The 17,499-nt window shown below is 39.5% G+C and overlaps 1 protein-coding gene across 2 annotated transcripts in view; it reads right to left on the reverse strand.

The window, feature by feature from the left end:
• Positions 1-7,345: 7,345 nt before the first annotated feature.
• Positions 7,346-17,499, reverse strand: part of LOC117435268 (junctional cadherin 5-associated protein-like) — a 61,153-nt gene continuing 50,999 nt past the window's right edge. For both annotated transcript variants that reach the window (XM_034058310.3, XM_034058309.3), the window contains exons 4-5: positions 13,388-17,136; positions 7,346-11,054 (exon numbers count right to left, since the gene is read on the reverse strand). In XM_034058310.3, the coding sequence (XP_033914201.3) occupies positions 11,020-11,054; positions 13,388-17,136 (3,784 nt within the window). In that variant the 3' untranslated portion in view covers positions 7,346-11,019. The remainder of the gene's footprint in view (positions 11,055-13,387; positions 17,137-17,499) is intronic.

The raw sequence follows: 17,499 nt of genomic DNA on the forward strand, positions 1-17,499 counted from the left end.
TTTATTTTACCATTATGATATTGTATTACCGTAAACAAACCTTCAGTTCAGATTTCCAGTAAATGCAAGGTATGTTCCCATTGATTTAAAAACAATGATAATACAGGTGGCTCTACAAATTGTATGTGTTTCATAATCAACTATTTAAAACATTTGCTTTTATAGGCATCATGAGCTTATTTGATGAAACTGGCACAAAATAGTAAATACACTGAGAATTAGACAAGATCGTCTGTATTGAGATTCAGTGTAGTTATCCACCCTGAATAAAAACGTTTTCTTTTTCTTACTCATTAAAAGGCAATTTATACAGCAACGCATGTGAAGTGGTTTTAACAGTTCTGTTTATCGAAAGACTGAAATTGGACAAATGTTTATATATATATATATATATATATATATATATATATATATATATATATATATATATATACATATATATATACAGTTGGCTGTTTTGGCAGTTGGCTCGTTATTGTAAATTAGGGTCAACTGCCAATATATAAGGATATAAGGAGAGCAGTCAGTCTGGTCGGGGTCTCTGCTGTGTGAAGAGCCCAGACTGTGTGTCGTTAAAAAAAAGAAGGTACGGTGTAAACTTTTTTTGTTTGTTTGTTTTGTGTTGTGTTTGCTCAAACTGTGTGTTTATTTTTAACAGGTAAACAGCCAAGCTGTAATGTTTATTAGTTAGGAGTTTATTCTGTTTTTGTTTACTTTTGTATTATTAAAGTGCTCGTAAGCGCTAAAACTCCCCAGCTTTGTGTGTTGGGTCTCATTTAAAAGGGCAAACGAATGTGAGTGAGCGCGGCTCATATCACAATATATAGCCTCCAAATTAAAAACAATTACTATTGTACAACTTTTCATATTTTTTTGAAGCTGTACTGTTTCCCCCATATGTAATTTAAGTAATTGTTATAATAATAATAATAATAATAATAATAATAATAATAATAATAATAATAATAATAATAATAATAATAATAATGTAACTATTGTAACCTTATTCTACAAGGTTCAACGTTGTTGTCACAAATCAGGGGTAAATTGTTACAACAATGTTGCAAAGGATCAAGAGTGAGAAACCAGGGGCCAAGAGCGGGAAGCCATGCATGCTTGGGATTGGTGGCTGGTGCACTGGGGGCGTGGCCTGGACGGGGGTGGGGGGGGGGGGGTGGGGGGATAAGTAGCAGAGCGAGAGCAGTGACAAGCAGCTGCGAAGACTAAAAGAGAGCTGCTGAGACAATCGAGAACAGCTTATCGCCACAGCTTCTCCACCAGCTCAGAAGGAACAGGCTGGACTCGCCTGGAACAGCATCACATCAAGATGGGGGAGGCCACACCCATCAAGCTGCCACCTCGCCGCTTACCCCTGGCCAGACAGGAGGCTGCCGAGAAGGTAGTGAGGGAGATGCGGGAAGTGGGCCTGATTGCGCCGTCAGACAGCCCCTGAATGTCACCAAGAAGGAGGGAGAGTGGCACTTCTGTGTCAACTACAGACGGCTGAATGAGGTGACCACAAAGGACTCCTGTCCCCTCCCCAGCACCGATGAGTTTCTGGACCTAGTAGCAGGGTCTACGTGATTCTTGTCGCTGGACCTCAAGAGACTACCCTTTGAATGGACAGAGGAACGGCAAGCTGCGTTTGACACCCTTCGTGAGGCGCTGACACAGTCTCCTGTGCTCTCCCCCCCGGAACCCAGCCTACCTTTCCTCCTGGACATGGATGCCTGCAATGAGGGGATTGGAGCTGTACTGTCCCAGGAAGGACCCGACAGTGAGAGGGCGGTACTGTGTGACCCAGAGGGAGCTACTAGCGGTGGTCGCGGCAGTTCAGCACTATATGTGTGGCCTTAATTCCCTTCACCATCCACTTATAATTATATTTTTTGTATTCTTTATTTTGCTTTTACTTGAATTTGATCTTATTGTTCTTTCATAACTGCTCTTATCTATATTATAATATGCTGTAATGTGATATTTTATAACATGGTAACTTGGTAATGTGATACTTTATAATGCAATGCTTTGTACTGTGATTTTTTGTAACAGTTGTAAGTTGCCCTGGATAAGGGCTTCTGCTAAGAAATAATAATAATAATAATAATAATAATAATAATAATAATAATAATAATCCGGAGTGACCATGTGGCGCTGCAGTGGCTACTGACTTTCAAGGAGCTGGAGGGGCAGGTTGCCCGCTGGATTGAGTAGTTCCAGCCCTTCCACTACAAGATCCAGCACCAGGCTGGGGCTCACCACGACAATGTGGACACCCTGTTCCGCTGCCCCTACATCGGAGAGGATTGCAACCCCTATCCTAAGAGGGAGGCCCATGAGAGGGAGCTGACAGGAGAGGGCCACAACCAGGAACCGAACCATTAAGTCGCTTGCCAGGAGATGACCACAGTTGGGGCTGAAGAGTGGAGGTGGCAGCAGGGGGAGGATCCTAACCTTCACCCCCAGGCACCGGGCACTTCGGGGTCACTAAAACCCTATGCTGGGTTCAACAGCCAATTTTATTGACCAACAGAACCTTATTTTAACAGAATACTGCTAATTGAAATGTTGATCAAGGATGGTTGGAATTGATTAAAAGGCAATGAGAATTGATTTAAAAAAGGAACTGGAATTGAAAAAAGTGAATTGACCCGATCCTGCCTGAGGCTTCAGTAACTGAGCAGGTGTATGTTATTCCTAATGGCTATTAAAAAGCCTGCTAAAAAACACAACAATGCTAAAAAAACAACTGCTAAAAAACAACTTACTTCTATTTTGTTTCTATAAACTATGTTTGCAATGTGTTGAAACAGTGTGTGACTTTCTGAGGAGCCTAGGCCAATACTTGGGTTGGGCTGAGGTTTGTGATCTCCAGGGGACTGACAAATGTTACATATAAAAACAGATGAATCTAGCTTTTCTGGGAATGAGATGTTAAGAAAATATGATAATTTTGCTCCGGACCTAATTTAAGAGCAGGCTATGGGCAGACAAAAATCAATCGTAGTGCTGAATGTTCCAAAGCACAACAGCCCTACCCACTGGACAGCAGTTAATGAACAAACAAACAAACAAGCAAGCAAAAAACACAACAATGATTCCCACCTCTTTTTATTAATATCCAGATGTTTTCCACACCCAGCTCTTAGAACTGCTGTCATTTATTAACTTTTATTTTGTGAAGAACAGACATTTCATGTTAATAATCCAGTTTATATTACTCCTAACCAGAACCACACATTAAAGCTAATCCCTCGGGTGCTTCAAATGGGCGGACGTCCAATTAAAATAATAACCAGCAAACAAACACTTTTCTCTTTGACAGCCGGAAGCAGGGGCTTGCAGTCTAGAAGTGAACTGAAGGGCTAAAACTTCAGAACCACAGCTGTGCTTGAGGTCACTTCCCTGTAGAATGGAAATCAAATCATTGTTTTTATCACAAGCTGCAGTAAAAGAGAGAGAGAGGATATTAAAATGAAATAAGAACACACTGCATCACTTACACAATGTTGAATGAATCCACCTGAAATGTTAAATGCCAGCCAGCGACCAAACAAACTCCCTGTTGAATATTTTATTGCTGAATTCAAATAGGATTTTTATTTAGTGTCTAGCACTCCCAGGTGGTAAAATTCTATACATGTTAATTATTTTTTGAATGTTGAAAGTAAAACTTTATTCTCTCAATCTTGCATTAACAGGCCATTATATCATCTTGGGATCTGCTTATATTTCCAATGCAACCTGGAATTTAAACAGCTGATCTGAATTCACCTTCTATATGCCAAATGCTTCCAGAGTTATTAATGGTAACTTTCAGTTGCTCTCTGAGGGACAAGCTATTTAATTTCAGTAATGTAATAATAAATATGACTTGTTAATAATAATAATAATAATAATAATAATAATAGTAATTATTGTATTTTCCTAAATAGTATTGTTGTTTTGTGTTAGATGGTGACAGGTATTCCGACCCATAAAGAAATTAAAGACCAATTAGTTAATGACACTGACTGCTGTGGAGGATAGGTTCAATTCTTATTTGTTTGTATCAGTTGGTGGTGCATTTGGTTTACAGTTTGCAGCACTGTGGTTATTAACAATGGGGCTGCTTTCCTAAGCCCAGCGCTGGATGTCATGAAATCTATGATGATGACACGTCGCTGGACTAGATTAGATTCCGTGACCAGCTTCCACTCCCTCATTTGTGTGGGGATCCCTGACGCACAATCAACCCCTTTAATATATTAACACTAATATGAATATGAAAACAAGGTCGGTGAATGTTTACTGTCTATAACGGAAGGCCGGAAAGGCAAGTTTGATTTGTCACAGCTGAAATGTATTTAAATGGAAAGAATCCTGATTCCCCCGAAAATAATTTCATTACCATTTAGATATGAAAGCTGCATCTGCTTTAAAAACACATGGGCACAGATGGTGTCTGAAAAAAAAAGGTCAGTCATAAATTGCTGTTTAAGACTGCCCAGTATGTTCTGTTTCTATTAGCGGGAGCTGACAAAATGTGTGCAAGAGATTAAATATTGTCAACCATTGATTACTTCTACAGTTCATCAGTTCATGCAGATGGGTACTCCAAATATCACTGCACTGAATGCAAATTATGATGCGTTCCTATTGTACCAGACCCTAGGATTGTATTTAGGAATGCATAGTCTTAAGAGAGTATGAATGTAGTTCACACAAATGCTTTGACTTTCAGTGCTGAAGCAGTTGTTGCTCTAATGGGTATCAATCAGCTACCTAGGTTCTGGTGTGACTACTATTGGCTCTACAGAAGTTGCTAGGTGACCAAGAAGAGAAACCAAGACATAGAGGTGTGGAGACAATAGGGCAGGAATGAAGTGTGGACAACTGGGATTTGCATATACAGTAACCATCAGCTGCCATAGCACATGATACCCATTTTGTATTAAAATGACAATCTTAGGCATTATTTCAATACAGGATGTATGGACGTATCATTTATATTGTATGCATCTCTGAAAATGCCTAACTGTTTGGAGCGATGTACATTATGTCAAATGCATAACTATATGGAGAAAATGTAACTTTCATTTGGAAATCTATTTCAGAGGAGAGTGTTTTAATTTTTTTTTAATTTATATATATATATATATATATATATATATATATATATATATATATATATATATATATATATAAAAACCTGAACCAAATCAAATTTGGATTAGGTTAATGTTTAGTCTTCCATTATTTAAATGTATTTATTTGTTTTAAAATGTCTTCTGATTTTGGTGCTCGTGAAAGCTGAGAGGCAATGGCCTGGTTTTCCATTTTCTCCACTTTTTAAGGTTGTGTTGAAAACGCCCCTCCATTTCATATCTTCTCCTGACAAGAAGCTTTATTATTGATCACTGCATCTCCCTAATGGCCCAGAACCAGTACTGTTTATTTTGTCTAATGATCTGATCATCAACACTTTAAGGGGAATGCATTATCATCATAAGAACATAAGAACGTTTACAAACAAGAGGAGGCCATTCGGCCCATCTTGCTCATTTGGTTGTTAGTAGCTTATTGATCCCAGAATCTCATCAAGCAGCTTCTTGAAGGATTCCAGGGGGTCAGCTTCAACAACATTACTGGGGAGTTGGTTCCAGACCCTCACAATTCTCTGTGTAAAAAAGTGCCTATTTTCTGTTCTGAATGCCCCTTTATCTAATCTCCATTTGTGACCCCTGGTCCTTGTTTCTTTTTTCTGGTCGAAAAAGCCTCCTGGGTTGACATTGTCAATACCTTTTAGAATTTTGAATGCTTGAATCAGATTACAATGTTGTCTTCTTTATTCAAGACTGAATAGATTCAATTATTTTAGCCTGTCTGCATATGACATGCCTTTTAAACCCGGGATAATTCTGGTCGCTCTTCTTTGCACTCTTTCTAGAGGAGCAATATCCTTTTTGTAACGAGGTGGCCAGAACTGAACACAATATTCTAGATGAGGTCTTACTAATGCATTATAAAGTTTTAACATTACTTCCCTTGTCACCCCAGTAGACAATAGCACCCTTTGCCACTGGCTACAGTCAGGCACAGTGCCAGCAAGTATCATGCAGGTTGACTTTTACCACCAAACTCATTTCATCTGGGCCATGAGATGGTATCAGAACTAGGCCTTCAGAGGTGAAAGGCATGAAATAAAGATGCTGCACAACTTCACTCCATTTTCACATGCATTTCATTTAACATATAAAAAAGGAAAAAGCCAGGTTTGGTGTGAATCATGATGCAAACCCAGTGGTTTTGGATGTTTTATCAATATCATAATACACCTGCTAAACAAAGAGAACCACCCTTAAATATGTGCCTGATGTGGAAGCTGAATACATGTGACGCCTCTACCAGGAAGAACTGAACACATGCATCAATTTTGCCTGCTTTTAACTCCCTCAATTAACGACTGGCTAAAGGCATGACTCTTCCGTCAGTCATAAAATAAATGACAAAATCTAATTAAGTAGCTGTGTGTAAATAACATCTGCTTCAAAGCACTTTATAGTCTATAAATAATACTTAAAAAATATTTTCTAAAATGGTAATCAAATCAAACCAGTAGTGGTGGATAAACAGTGAATCCTTGTCTGATAATTATGTTTCATGTGATGCACCACCATAAAAACATATTGTTTTAATATTAGGAATTATATAAGTCATCTATAAAACTATAAAAACACCCAACAGTGCTAAATTTACAAATACTAAAAGAAAACTAATACATTAAATGACAAACAGTACAAGGTCTTTGTCAATGTCTTGGTTTGCTGGATTGATGTGCCCCCCCTAGCAAACTTCTTTTTCACCATACAGTGTATCTCGGTCTCCCTGAACAGTTACAGACCCATCTTCAGTAATAAATTACGACAAAAAAAAAAAAAAAAAAACCTTTTGAACCCTTTTAGTCCTGAATTATTTTTGTCGAGCTGAAGAGTAAACTCTTTTACAGAGTATACATGAGAACAGGACAATATTTCTTTTATACATATATTTATACACTATCTCACACTGGGACCTAGGAGTCCCGTGAGGTTCCAACATGATTTCTGGGGGCATATGTTAACATACATTGCTAAGATAAGGCGAGACCTTGAGGTCTTGCCAGGACTGAAAGGGTTAATGAGCAAGATGTTCTATACATATTTTCCACCCCCACGCCCCCCCCCCCCCCCCGATTTTATTCTCATTTTACCTTATTTAAGGTAAAAAATATTATTTTTTGGCTTTCAATGGAAATACATTGTTGTTTTGATCTAGACAGGTCTTAAGCTCTGACTTCTTAAAAAAACACTCACACACACATGAATGCAAATGCAAGCCAAATATTCATGCAAATACTTTATTTATGAATAGGCAGCATTATTATACAACGGTAGCACACTCATATAGTGATATATTATGTACATTTTCTGTTCATAAATACAAAGTATTGATGTGCCACAAAGAAAAAATAGATGAGTTCCCTTTTAAAATACTATAAATGGCTCTTTAGCTTATCAGGTCGTTTCTCTTGGCATAGGTTTCCAAAATAAAAACATGCTTTATGAAAGAAAATGGTTGCTTATTGGGTTGACTTCTTTAAAAGTACCAAATGCAAATTATTTTATTATTTATTCTTTTTAGTTTCATGCGTGCAATAAAGGCCTGGGTCTGAGTACAAAAAAAGCATTTCGATTTCATATGAAAATATAAAATATTACAAGATGTGCATAATCTGTCATGTTGCACATAACGTGCAATACAAAATATCAATGACACTCAAATACAACAGTCTGCTTGAGATGCCAAGGTACAAAACCGAGTACAAGAGACAGCTCTGAGAGGTTAAATGATCTGCTTCCACGCCACCATGACTAAGGATGCTTTAAAACCCCAGTAGCACTATCATTCTTACAGCTTCAAAAGCACCAGTTATAATCAGTGTGGTGCATACGGCTGCAAGGGCAACCTTTGGGGTTGCCCTTTCCAAAGGCATAGATGCAGCTGTTATGCTCCCTGTTCAGAAACTTGAGGTCCCAAGTTTCATCTAAAATTAAAATGTTCAATGATTCTCATTGATATATTGAAATAGTTGCAAATGTATTAGTAAGCAAAAAACTAATTGTAAAGGTTGGAACATAAAATATGAATCCAACTGTGCTTTCAGTATGCTAAAGAGGTGTGTGTCATGCCAGCATGTTAGTAATGAGTATATTGATGTTTTAATTATTATTGTCACCCAGTAGCAGTGAATTGAATATAGCTTGTTTAACTACATTACAGTGTTCTGCAGATGCCAGGTGCTATAACACCATTCAGCTTATTATTGCCAGAATGAATTTTAAGCGGAATACTGCTTTAAGTAATGTGCATATACATACAATAAAAATGCAAAATGTTTCAATTGCATAATGGCAAAAAAGCTATTGTTTAAAACTTGAAACAGCCTAGTTGTAGTAACAAAAAATACACATAAACAGTCAATGATAAAAATTATAAAAACACAGATACATGTGAAGATTACAATGGGGAATTTGACTCTTTGTTTCGATTTGAACAAATCATATCCAGAGCTGGCAATGATAAAAGAGGGAAACGGAGCTAAATGAGGCAATGGGGAAGGGCATCCCCTTCTTAGGATTAACCCACAGTTGTTACCCTGCTGACAATATGGGGACACAAGAAATGCCATTTTAACTGAGTGAGCTCGGTGCTGGCTAGACTTTTAACAGCAATGTCAGTAAAGTCAAGGTACCTTGCACCACTCGCTAGAAAACCTGCCACCGCTGGAAATTCACAATTAGAGATATCAGTGTTGTGAAGAAGTAAATCACCATCACCTGCTTCCACCTTGAGCAAATGTAAGTTTGACACTCAGAGAGCTGGACAGATACTGTACCCCCATAACTCCCACAATCCAAAGCTCACATGAACGTGTTCTAAACCAGGGGTGGCCAAAGTTGGGCCTTCCACTCCTGGTCTTTGTTTCAACCCTGTTCTAAATTGTTTAAGTGACAGACCCTGAATTAGTTCATTGTATCATTTTACTTGTTAAACTTTGAGTGGAGTGGCCCTCCAGGACCACGATTGGACACCCCTGTTCTAAATAGCACACAACTCTGCCCGTTACACTCACATCAACTTGTTTTAAAGAATGTAATTCGCAAATTTCATGACAACTGGACATGTGGTTCTCCAGATATAGGTAAGTACTGAATGGTTGCAAAACTTAGAAAAAAAAAAAACAGGTTCCCCAAAGATCTAGGCAGTTGGCAGCACTACATCTCAGAGGTACCCAGTGTATAATGTGTTCATACTCAAATACACTTAAAAACTAAGTATGGGTGATTGCCTTCTGAAAACATAGAAACACAATGATAAAATAATTGGGATAATATAGTTATGTGCTGAATCAAGGTTGAAATAAGTGGTCAACATTTTAAAGGTTAAATATAATCTCTTAAAATGCAGTTTACTTTGTACAGCTTGTAGCTTGCTACAGATTCGGTGAAATGATATAAAAAAATGCATATCTGTAATAAGAACCAATATATATATATATATATATATATATATATATATATATATATATATATATATATATATATATATATACACATACTGTGTTAAATGGAACTTGGGGCCCTATTCATAAAGCATTAACTCGTGAGAGTTATTTAAAGAAAGAGTATAAAAGTATGCTTTAAGTCAACAGTCTAGAATAATTTTACTATCAAACACTTATTTTCGACAAAAAACTGCCTCTCAAAATACATTCTTACATATAACTAATGAGCTAAAAGTCTGTAATTAGGGCCCTTACAATCTATTCTTTATAATCATTGCTTAAGTCATTTATGTACATTGTTTAGATCATTGTAAGACACCTATGCAGACACTCTTCAGTTTAGAAACTACAATCTCTGTTCATAAAGCACTATGTCTTAAATTATTTAAAGACTTGTAATTAATGAAAGTTTATGTCATTTCTAGATTGTTCCATGACTACAGTGGACTGATGTTGTAATGAATAACAAACTATCAAATTCAGAACACTTTGAAGATCTCTCCAGTTAAAGCTTTGTGAATAGGTCCCTGCAACACATACTTAACAAAAAGAGTTGCTTATTAGTGGCTGGAGCACTTTGCAACAGATATAACTTTTATCAAGCGTTAAATTAATACCTGGATGGAGCAGAACTTGGAATGAACCCTGCTATTTAATTCACATGTGCTGACATTCAATACTAAGAAATATGAATCAACATGTTTCCAGCACAATTCTGCTAGTGAGTATTCACTTTCTGTTTGTCTCTGCATTCTTTTTTGAAATGCTTAAGATATACAGTATAGGTACGTTTTGCTAAAGAGTGCTATAAAAAACAAACAGTGCTGTAGCCCCTTAATCTCTTGACTTCAGAAGCTATTAACCACACACCTCTTCTTACTGTACTCGCATCTGGAAAAGGTAATACTGACTGTGACAAAATGTTCACAAGAAACTCTTTCTATTCTGGTGTTTAGAAAAACACCAACATTTCTTTGAGAACTTACATTCAATCTTTTTTTTTGTATATATACCAGTTCAGAGAACCTGACATAATAGCACGGTTTGAATAACAGCTGTGCCCTGTTGCCAAGAACAATTAGCAACAGTTTTAGGTTTGTTTTGCATTTCAGAATTGCATAAAGGTCCACCAATGAGAAGCACACACAGTTTTGCAAGTCTAAGTGTAAGTTTCGTTTTGTTTACTCACAGCAAGGAAATGGAGGCCCTTTGGGCATTGCTTTCTTGTGGCAGTGGAACAGCACGCTCATGATAGAACAGGAGAACACAGTGTAAACAATGCTTGTGTCGAAGAAGGCAATCAGTGTTGGGTTTGATGGAATGAAGGCAATATTGTTGGCAGCCAGGTCACAGTGCTGTAGACGGATCTCAAAGGACCATGATGATGATGAGGAGGAGGATGACGAGGCTCACGTCTGTCAGTCATTCAGGCCTCACACTTTTTCAACTCTGCTGGGGTCATAGGAATCTAAGAGATAAATAAGAAAATCAATACCACAGGAGGGAGACTGACTGCCCTACAGTAACATGTTTAGGGGAAGTCAAGGGACTCAAGGAAGCTACTGTATTGCACCTTTGCTGAAATATAATGAACTGGAGCTCCTCCTTGTGGCAAAGAAAAGTACTGTATACATGAGCAACTTGAAAATACTGAGACCAGCTTACACCAAATAAGGCCAAATATAATTATTATTATTATTATTATTATTATTATTATTATTATTATTTATTTTAATTGAATGTCTCAACATTTGCATTCATTTTCTTTCTTTCATTACCTATCTACCATTATCACCTTGTACACTTCTGCTTGTACCCTCTCCTAAAAGTAGCATTAGCAATTTCCTAATGGCACTGAAGTGGACCCTTCATTACATTTACTTGTACAAATGCATGAAACAAGGACGCGCAGCTATTTTACCGTCACATATAGTAGGGCATCATGTATTTAGATGCACACTGCTGGGAGAAGGCGGCACAGAAGCTTTACTACTGCCATTGCCAGGAAATGCCTGCTTCAGGTACAGTGGAAATAACAAGATCCTGAGGAATTGAGCTTCTGCAAATTAGGAGAACAATCCCTGCAGGAAACTCACTGCCCTCAGCATCCCTGACAGCTTATTCTGCCTTTAGATTGACACTTCAGACAGCAATGTGACTTTTTAATGTGACAGGAATCATAATCCTACAATCCATGATGAACAGGGAACAATTTTAATATGATATATATATATATATATATATATATATATATATATATATATATATATATATATTAAAATTGTTCCGTTTATTTTTCATTCCACACAGCTGAAGAAGTGCTTTTTGTCCAAAACGTCCTGAAATAAATTATTTTGTGATCATTAAACCTTGTGTATAGTGATTACTAACTCGGAGACCACATTGCCAGTGATTCTGGGCCAGCTTGGGGCTATCCAACAACAAGCCATGTACTTAAACATTAGGGGGGTCACAAAGCGTCCCCCTAATCTCATTCCCACAGATACCCTACCAGGGGTCACCAACCCTGGTCTTGGAGAGCTACAGGGTCTTCTGGTTTTCGAATCAGCCAAGCTCTCAGTCACTTAATTGCACCAATTATTGGCTTAATTAGTCAATATTAACAGGTGTTCCAGATCTTTAGCCATTGATGACATAGACACCTAAGGATGTAAGGATTTGGGGCTCTCCAGGACCAGGGTTGGAGACCCCTGCTACACTATACAAAACCTTTGAAAGGTATTTTGTAGCTAAAGATAGATAGCTAGATAGTTAAGAGGAGCTTTAGTTAGTGTTATTATCTCCTCACAGTTGTTTGGGTAAGTGGGTATGTGAACAATAAAGACTCAGCCACAAAGGTGATCTGAACTTAACAGAAATAAGTCAGAAGGATATTAATTGTTAGGAAGACTTCCACTGTAAACTGGAAAACAGTTAAAATTATAGCCTGGCAGGTAAAGGAATTAAAATGCTGTTTATAAACTTTTTTCTATAGTAGAAGGGTATAGCATCTAGACTAACATCCAGTATCTACATACTGGATACAAATTCTGGAGAAATAGTCTTCAGCGCTGGCTGTGTGGTCCTGCACACCCCAATTATATTCTCTAATGAAAACCCAGAAGGTAGGTGTGGCGGAGTGTCCCGCCCCTATATATATGTGCGCTGTTTTATTATTATTTATATTATTATTGTTTGCGGCGTGGATGTAAAGCCGCCACCATTATTTGTTATTGTTTTGTATTTTTGATTTTAAAACCTCGTGAGGATGCGTGACTGATCAGCTACTGATTATTTAACTAGCTGACAGTCACGCATCCTTATTAAACTCGTGCAGACTATGGCAGAGGGGTAATAAGATAATTAATAACTAGTTAACCTCTCGGCCAGAATATAAAAGCCTGCAGCTTTCTTTGTTCGGGGAAGGGTGCAGAGTGGAGAACGTGTGTGGAGAGGAGGTAGTCAACACAGTGCAATAACAATTGCTAAACGTGCTGGTTAATAAACCAGCAAGATACTGTTTATTGTTTGTTTGGCCAACGTGCCTTTTTGTTTGGTGTTTTGTGTTTAAATCTTTTGTTTATTTTATTATTTAATAAACAGGCTATGTGCCATTGCACTTAAGTTTTGCCCCACCATTCCTTGTGCTGAGTCTGTGTTTCTGGTCTGACATCACCACTGCAAGCAATCCTGTTCATAGTAGGTCATATAGCAAGGTTCATTTCCTTATTACTCTAGTTTAACTCGCTCACAAAATACTAGGGTTTGGCAGCATACCTGCTGCTCCAAATATATTTCTACCTGAAAGGTAAATGCCTTCTTCATCTTCTCGTAGCCTCCCCTTTCTTTGGGTCAGCGTTATAATTCTTCTTGTAACAGCAGCCCCTTGTGACGAGTGGTTATTCAGTGAGTCGCGATGAGTGGTAAAGGTAAAAACACCTCCCATTTCCTGCTGCAGTTGTTTAGGTGTTTTTTCATGTTCCGCCTCGTCCGAGTCAGAGCTCTTGATGCTCAGGCGTCTCATGCGGGACACCGAGTCCACCTCCTTCATCCTGACCATGCGCTCCAATACGCTCCGGCTTGGGGAGGAAGCCAGCTTACCCTGCAGGGCCTCAATCATTCTCGATGTGCTTCTGCTTTTCTTATCCGAGTTAGGAGCGGTGGCGACCATCGTTTCCTCAATAGCACCAGACCCTAGAAACTTGCCAGAGACATTCTCACCCTTTTCTGGGTCTCCTTTAACTTCGTTTTCAACATGGCACTTCTGCTGACAGATGATATTATTTTCTTTTCTTGCTTTTGTTAATTCACGTTCCTCCTTATGTCCGACGTACACCACGGATCCTGCCGTGTCACCTGCGCAGCTATACTCAAGCTCTCCTCTCACATGCCCCGACTTTCCATTTGTACATTCTGTTACACCTTTAGTGAACGCGTGCCTCTCTGTCAAAGACTCTGGTTTGTCCAATTCCAGGAGCTGGTCTGCAATGGCCAGAGATTCAACCGGGACGTCTATCCCTAATATCCTAGCAGCCCTCACTTCCAAGGGTTCATTTTCAGGGATGTCCTCCGCACTCTGTGTCTTGTCTGTCTTGTAGGTTATCCAATTACAGCTCACATTATCATCATCATCATCATCACTTTTATTAGTGGTGTCCTTATCTGGTAGAAACGTAACCACCGTTAAACCATTGACGTGCTTTCTTTCTTCTTGTTGAGTATTGATATTGCAGTTTATGCTCCTAATTTCTTGGAAGCTACTGTCTTTAATGGCGATGCCAAAACTATTTGAGCTCATCTCCTCCTTGTTCACTTTGGGAATAGAAATGTCCTTCTTAATCTTTCTACCAGGCTCTATTTTACCTTGCTTTGACAGTTCACTGACAGTCTTAAGTGCAGTTTGGGAAACAGCGTCATTGTCTCCATATAAAGGCTCTGATGGAAAAGGGGTATCTTGTTTTGATGTTCTACTGGTGACCACACTCTTAAGTGAAGTCTGGGAAACTGCCCTAATGTCTCCATATTTATGCTCTTGTGGAATTGGGTTATTTTTTTGTGCAAGTCTACTGACGCCCACTGTCTTCAGTGAGGATCGGGAAACATAAGTCATGTTATTATATTCAGGGTCCTGTGGAATGGTCGAGCACTGGGACACACATTTCATTTTGCTGGTTTTGTAGGGGGGTGGCTCTGGTAGACTTGATTGTACCTGCTTCTGATCCCACACTTCTGTATTTACAATTTCAGCGTCGCAGCTCCCAATTTGTAGATTTACAAGCTCTTCGTAAGCCATCTCAGGGTCCCCTGTAAACTGGTTACCACCAGCGCGGGTCCCAATCTGATCCTGAAGCTCTTTGTTGATGCTTTCGAGCTCCTCGATTGCATCCCAGGGTCGACGGCTGACCGGCTTCAGGAGAAACTGACCGAAAGCTGCTTTCCCGTTGCTGGCAGAGAATGGTTTACTTTTACATCTCATTGCTGAAATGTCCTTCTCCCCTAGATTTCCTGAGGGTTGAATTTGGTGTGCTGTGCTCTTGTTTACCTGGTTAGAGAAATTGGTTGTCCTTGAAAAAGCGCTGTTACTGGACGGGTTCAGGCACATCTGACCTTTCATGGGATACCCATGCTGAACATATCTATTGCCCTCAGTATCCAAATTCAGCTCTTTTGTTTCAAAATCGGAATGGCACTGATTGTGTGCTTGATTGCTTGGCGCACCCTGATTAGCACCTTGTAGAGGTTCAATGTAGCTTGTTTGTGTCTCCTGGTCTCTGTATTGGTCTCCAGGCCAAGACCCAGAGTATCGAAGTTCTTTGTGTTTCTGGAGTTGGCTGGACTTGAGGCCTCCTACCTCTTTGTTATCAGCGTCAGTCCTCGGCTGTGGCTTCCTCCCAGCTTTGTGGTTCATCATGCGTCCAGTAAGTGCTTGCAACTCCAAGTCCGTTGAGGGCGTGCTACGGAGAGTTTGGTTTTGTAAGTTTCCTGTGTTTTTGCCAGCAGCACTTTCAACAGTGCCCGGAGTCATTGTGTTATTATTCTGATCCAAGCTCTGACCATTTGGTTGCAAGTGAACCGGCACAGACACCAGGCAGAATATGGTCTCATTCAATGTTCTTTTTCTCTCCATTCCTGCGCCTGGTTCAAACTTTTTTACTTGGGTTACAGTTTGGGCAAAGCCTTGATCTGGTTGTGGGTATTGCCTGGGCATTCTGGTCTGATAAGGATTAGATTGATCTTTGTGGTACAGAGCACAGTTTTGGTTAGATGCTACAAGATTATCACTCCCTTTTTGTGAAGCACTAAGCCATCTATTGCTGTTAGCATGTTCAGTATTAGACACTTTGCTCGCCACATCGTAAATTAATCCCGGTGGGATTAAAAAGGCACTATCTTGTGTGGATTGTTCGAAAACTTTATCAGTGGGCATCTCTTTTTTTATATTCTTGGTTTTGTCAAAGTCAGTCAAGGGGTTTCCACATGGCCTCCCTGGCATGTGTTTTAAACGTGGATCATCAAAGGGTATGTACTGAATACATCCTAGATGGTCATCTATAAATCCAGGATACATATGTTTCCTGCTTAATATACTTTTATCCTTCTGGTGTTCAACCCACGAGCTGTCAGCCTTCCTTGATAACCATTTCCCTGTCTCTCTGCTTTCTGACACCTGCTGAACCTCCCTCCAGTACTTCTGATTAGGCACTTCATGAAAGGTCTTTTGGTTACCTTTTTGTTGAAAAGGTGTTTTGTAAGATGGAGGAGGTACGTAAACTGGAGGCTCCATGTTGGAGCCAGCAGTCTCCTGTGAGAAAGGCTCAGCCCTTGCTTCCCCACTCTTTGAAAAATAAGATCCGGCTCGATCTTTTGCCTTGGGGTCTGGGACTCCAGCAATCATTTCCGAGCTCCCTCTTGTCTGCTGGTGGGCCTCATATGACGGGGGTTTGAGCGGCCTGCTAAACCTGGGCTTTGGTAAAAGTGTAACGGGAGCCCCTGGCCTGCTGTTTTCAGTCCATTGTTCTTTGTTAGCTGGCTCTTCAGGATATTTGCTGTTGAGTCTCTGGCTGCTGCACGTCTCCTGAGTAGCTGCAGACATGTCTACAAACTGCAGGCTCTCTGGTGACAGTACTCTAGGTAGAGACTGAGATTTTCCTTTTGTTTTTGGATGAACGGTGCCACCCCCAGGTCTGTGGCAGTGCTGCTCTTGTGCCCACTTGTCTCCGTCTCCGTCCGACAGCTGCCTTCCTAACCCCACAGCCGGCTTCCACTCCTCTGTGCCCAGGCTTTGCCACTTCCTGTTGCCAGTGATCATCCGTTTCCCCTGCACCACATCTTGCTCTTTCAGGCACGCACTTTCTCTTTCACTTTTCGGATCCTTTGCAAACAACTCTCGTCTCACCCCTTCTGGTTTTGAAGAGTTATTTCCTCTCGGCTCTCCACTGTCGGCGTAATTGAGTAAAACACTGAAATCTTGCCCTCTTCTTCTCCAGTAGGCCACATCTCTCTCGCTCCTTTGCCGCGAGGAATACATTCCGGAAGATCCATCATAGAACCTAAAAAACATTCAAAATAGACACTTTAGACCAGTTATGAATAAACATTATGTTCTTTCCACTTAGATGTACATTTTCCCATTGTGTTTCCCCATTCTTTCAACTTAATTACTATAGGTTTGTTTTAAATTGTGTATTTATTTATTCAGGGAAACATACTGAAAGTAATATCCTGTTTACATGAACCTGACTACCTGTTAGCATTCTGCCGTGCTCAGATTAAGCTGTTTTATATACAGTGCAATGGCAGAACAATACAAACAAATAAACCTGCAGTTTGATATTCATGAAACTGTTCAGGACTTGTTCAATTAGACAACACTCTATGAAGGTTTCATAGATATCAACAGTATGCCACACTAC

This window comes from Acipenser ruthenus, chromosome 3 (assembly GCF_902713425.1).
Source record: "Acipenser ruthenus chromosome 3, fAciRut3.2 maternal haplotype, whole genome shotgun sequence".
Lineage (NCBI taxonomy): Eukaryota > Metazoa > Chordata > Actinopteri > Acipenseriformes > Acipenseridae > Acipenser > Acipenser ruthenus.